Source organism: Pieris napi, chromosome 8 (genome assembly GCF_905475465.1).
Source record: "Pieris napi chromosome 8, ilPieNapi1.2, whole genome shotgun sequence".
NCBI lineage: Eukaryota > Metazoa > Arthropoda > Insecta > Lepidoptera > Pieridae > Pieris > Pieris napi.
Genome location: NC_062241.1, coordinates 3,456,784 through 3,462,022, shown reverse-complemented (window position 1 = coordinate 3,462,022; position 5,239 = coordinate 3,456,784). Strand labels below are relative to the sequence as shown.

Here is a 5,239-nt window from a genome sequence, read left to right as displayed (position 1 = left end):
ATATTATAATACACATATTTATTGTACATAGTTGAACAGCCTGATATAAATATGTAAAAATACTACGAACTCTCTGTGAACCTTATATTTTTTGAATATCTTTTTTTTTTTAATATTTAGAAGGAATGATGACAGTAAAGTGCTGTCAAAAACTGTTTTTTTTTTTAAGTTTTATATGCTGTAATTAAAGTAAATTCAGATGTCATTTTATATTCCCCGTTGCTTTTGATTGACAACTTGACATACAAAAGTGTGTTTTTAAAGCAATATTTAGATTTTTTAAAGTTTTATTATGTTTTGCGAAGATGCCTGTCTGGGGAGTTCTTGTGGGTTAGAAAAAATGAGGAGTATTAATGATAAGCTGAACACGGAGGTTGTGGAACGAATAAATGGCTCTCAAGAGCTGGTGATGCTCACAAACTTTGCTCGGGAGTCCAACGAGTACCATTATAAGAAATGCCTTCAGGAGAGGTATTTGGGCTCCTCACGTTATATGACGCGGAATTTAGAGTCCTAAAACTTATTCTTACGAGTGGTTTTTCTATCGATTCGTGATATTTTACTTTGAAAATCTGCGGGGCGAATATTTTACAAGGAGACTATGACTGACTCGACGGCTGTATATTTGGACCAGATGTTCCGCGTTATCTAAAGTCTTAACACTATATATAAGTCCCAATACTGTATATCCGTTTACAGAATATGAATATCTAACGATACCAGGGGCTTGAGAGAAACTCACTACGGCGTAACCGACAAAATTGTCGCGTTACGAACGGAGTGTGAGCTAATGTCATTCCTATACAAATTTGTTTGGCGTTTTTTTAATCTCGGGCTCCAGGATTCATAGAGCACCTCGTAAGCAAGCGAGCAATGTAGACCCACGTCTACTTGTAAGAAGTCGGTAATGAAGCATAGATTGGTTACTACGTCGGTTTCATTGATATTTTTGATAAGTACACTGTTACACTGAAGTATTTATTATTAAGAGAGCGTACGAATTCTTGAAAGGCTGACAACGCATTTGCGAGCCTTCTGGCAATGTGAGTGTCCATGGTCGGCGGTATCACTTAACATCAGGTGGCCTGCCCATTTGCCTCGTAAGACAATCGAATGATCGAACCCTTTGGGCGACTGCATGTAGACACTACGAGGCATAGATGCGGTCAACATCTACCTACTAAAAGGAAAATATAACAATACATAACAAAGTGAAGTATGGTGAACATATAACCGCATTGATTAATTTAGAATTTCAGATGTCAGCTCCTGGAGATGGGTGCTTGAAGATCTCTCGAAACGTCTTGATGAAGCAGTTCGAGCCCTGAAGTATGAGGAAAATGCACTACGAGTAGTGGTTGAGCGTATAAAGGACGAAATTCAGACAAAACAAGCATCAAGGCCTGGTGCCATGAATCCTCTTTGCGATGTAGTCGAGGAAGCAATCAAGCAGGTATAAATTATAAAACCAACTGGGTTCAATCGCAGTATAGCCGAAAATACTGTTCCATCGGACTATGGGGTTGCTTTTAAATAAGTATATACCTATATATAGTAGGGTCTCAATATATGCTAAGAACATATAACTGAAACTAAGTTTGTTACCTGACGAATAGCGGCCGAGGGTCCATTGGCAATCACAGTTTAAGGTTTTTACTTACATTGATGTGAAGTGAATTTTACTTATTTAAAACAATGGCTACATGGCAAAAATATATTTTCCCATTTATACATAGAATTGTGATTTTGTCGGTGGGTATTACAATTTTCGTACTTTCGTTTAGTTCAAACTACGCACAAGTAGTTTGAACTAGTAGTTTACCTACAGTTCTCTAAACAGTCATCAGATGAAGTGCGTAATGTAGTGCTTTTTTTAATATGGAAAATATTTTTTTTTAATTTAATCCGACCAGATTAAAAAATAAAAACTCGGATAGTAGACCACATCCATAAATATTTTTTTAAGTCTTTTAATAAATGTCATGTTTAATTTTGCAGGAATATAATTTCCTAAAGGAAGAAAAAAAGAAATTTGAAAACCTTATTCCAGAACTGGAACAACAGACTGCAAACTTGGAGAAGACTAAAAAAAGAATAGACAAAGATATACAAGTCAAAGACCAGGCTATTAGCGTGGACGAAAACTGTGTGGATAAAAATTACTCAGATGCAGTTGTTGATGCTAATTGGAAAGAGAAAAAGAAAAAGTAAGAAGCATGACGTAGCTTAGAAAGAAATTATATATGTTACGTCACCCAGCTTTGACCATAATTAATCGTAGAGATGTCCGACGAGGATTCGATTCGACGTCTATAGATTCGCCTTTCTGATCAAATTGCGGTCCACCTGTCTAGTTACGTAGCACCTGCCGCAGATATAATTAAAAAAGCTGAATTTTTCATATTTTTACAGAGGTTTACCGATAAAGAAATGGGAAAAGCGATGTCTCACTTTGAAAAGAGCTGGATTGAGAGCTTTGAGTAATTCTATTGTCACACGACAACAGGTAAGTCGCGGGTTTTACAATTACTAACCAATCCTTACAACCATAAACAAGTAGTCTCAAGTCAAGGTTCGCTTTGTGTTTAAAAGAAAATGAACTTAATCCTCGTGATTGCTAATAATAAAGCTCTAGGCGTTAACAACATCACTAATGTTCTTATAAATTAATCCGATTTAATAGAATTATTGGAAAGGTAAAAAAAACATCTGCTGTCGTTCAATCAATGTTATAGCGCAGGATATAAATGGCAGGTGTATGCTGCACTAAAAGAACAGCTTATTTATATAGACTGTGAGGAGACCGATGTTGTTATTTCCTTCTAGATAAGGAATCTCTTGGTGAAATTTTTAACATAATAATGAATTCAATCTAGCCAAGAGACTTAATGAAAATCGCAAATTAGTTTATTTCCAAAGAAAAGGGTTTGACCATAAGACGTTGTAGGCAATATACACACAATGATTTAGAGCTATCTATGTCAAAGATAAAAAACCAAACAAGTGTGCAAGACAAATTGGCACAACAAAGTATCTCGGTGATATTATTTGAATTAAACATTTTCATTACATATTTTTTACTTGCAGTTTTCTATATACATGTGTATTATGCTCTAGTTATTAATACTGATCACCTTTTTCTTCGTAACACAGCATTCATCAATTTCTATGCTACCTCCTAATCCTTAGGTTAGAGGAGCGAGGATCCAACTGTCTTATGCTGCGCAAGCGATGTCCGCTCGCGTAGACACAGTATTGAGGCGACGCATACATTCAAACGCACACAAGTTGGACGATTTAAAATGGCAAAAAGAAGAGGTGGGAAAAATGTTGACACTTAAGCTATTTTGATCTCTAATTAAACATTAAGTGCGTGCTTATTATCGATTTAATTAGAGAATGGACTCACCACAGAATAGAATTATAATAATACATGAATAATCATCAATTTCGTGCTTACCTTACTTTAGATTATGAGTTCAGAAAGTCAGTAATTCTATTGAGATTCTTATTTATTATATTATAACAGTTAACCAGATAGTAATATTGTTCAAAGGCAATCCGCGACCTCAGATCCCTTGAAGAAGAACAAGCGTATTCAGAACAGAATCTTATAGAAGTAATGAATCAGGAGAGAGTGGTTGCAGCCAGAATTATGGATAGAGCGAAAAAACCGAGTCGCGAACTTATTATGGACGATGCCAATCGAAAATTAAGAACTCAATTGTCCCAAATACGGACATTTTCTAAAGAGTTGACAAATAATATTGATAGAATTGTGTAGGTAGCCTTGTCTTGTTATAGTTTGAAAAATAGTTTTAGTAAAAATAGTTTCTATTAAGCTTGAAAAGAAAGAAAGAAAAAACTTCATTAGGGAGCGTTCAAGTATTACGTAACGAATTTGGGGGAGGGGGGGTCTTTTTGTAAAACGTTACGATGCGGGGTGGGATTGAATTGCGCGTTTTTGTTAATATTATTTTCAACTTTTCAGTACTTTACACCACATGATGGTAACTTTTAGGTATAAAGAGTCACCAAGTGGTCACGAAACATTTTACTATACTTGGGTACAGAAAAACGTTACGGCGCGATACATGGGGGGAGGGTCAATAATCTCCAAAAATTGCGTGACGTAATACTTGAACGCTCCCTTATCAATAAAAAGAAATTTCATTAAAAACAAAGTGCACTAGCTCTCATAAGGATCCCGGTGTCGTGGCAACCATTTTAACGTTACATGAATTGTTTATTAATTAATTCTATGCCTACTAAGGCATAACATCTTATAAATTTCGTAAAAATCCACTAAAAGAAACTGAAAAGGCCTAAATTTATTGAATAGCTTAGGTTTATATTATGAGTTTAGTGAATGCATGCCGAGCTGCTCTGCCAAATCTTATAAACATTTCTATTACATCATATCCTCTACTGTATGCTTTAAAAGCTCAGGGGAAAGGTACAGGTAGATACAAGCACCCACACCTTTGGAACACCAGAATGAGCAAAACAAGCTCTGAAAAACCTGTATTTTATAGAATTAAAACCATTTTAATGTTGACAAATTTTCAGATCTCTCCAACATGCAGTTTCAAATGCAATATCGAAAATAGATTGCACCTTGAATGATCTCTCACATATATTAATATTGGATGAAGAACGATTAAGTTCAAGAACTGGTGAGGTAGAACAGAAGTCTTCAAGTACAGTATCAATTTCATCTCACTCCAAAATGAAACCACAATCTTCAGAACAACTTACTGTAATACAGGAAGAGAATGAAGATGATTATCCCTTTGATTTTTGATTAATTTTAACTGTAAATGTTATAAAATATATATTGGTTTTAGAATTGCTATTAATAGTACTTATCATATACTACTCATGACCGTCTATAACATTTGGTATTACATATTAGGCTTAGATACTCTGACCCATAATATGTGAGTTTTATACAAGTTAATATAACAGCTTATTAATACAATTTATAAATCATTATCTAAAAACATGTGAAATATAATATTTCTCATGCTATAGGCAAGAAAATTCAGCATTAAACAAACCTCTTAGGGTGAGATCTATAGTGCGCACTTAGACTTTGCTCAGACTTAACTACAACCATTCTTTACTTTTTTAAAGGATAATAAAGAAGGTATTGCATGAAATGAAACATCAATTTCTGTCTTAGCTTGAGCTTAGCTTAATCTCACCGTTAAAATGTCTATAAATATACTATATCATA

At 34.6% G+C, this 5,239-nt stretch overlaps 1 protein-coding gene across 1 annotated transcript; it reads left to right on the top strand.

Annotated features, from left to right (window-relative positions):
* The first annotated feature begins 231 nt into the window (after positions 1-231).
* Positions 232-4,852, top strand: LOC125052051 (putative leucine-rich repeat-containing protein DDB_G0290503). The gene is made up of 7 exons (XM_047652699.1): positions 232-471; positions 1,252-1,453; positions 1,999-2,207; positions 2,413-2,506; positions 3,190-3,318; positions 3,557-3,780; positions 4,570-4,852. Exons 1-7 carry the CDS (start codon positions 293-295, stop codon positions 4,802-4,804), a joined length of 1,272 nt encoding a protein of 423 aa, XP_047508655.1. The 5' UTR covers positions 232-292; the 3' UTR covers positions 4,805-4,852.
* The last annotated feature ends 387 nt before the right edge of the window (positions 4,853-5,239 follow it).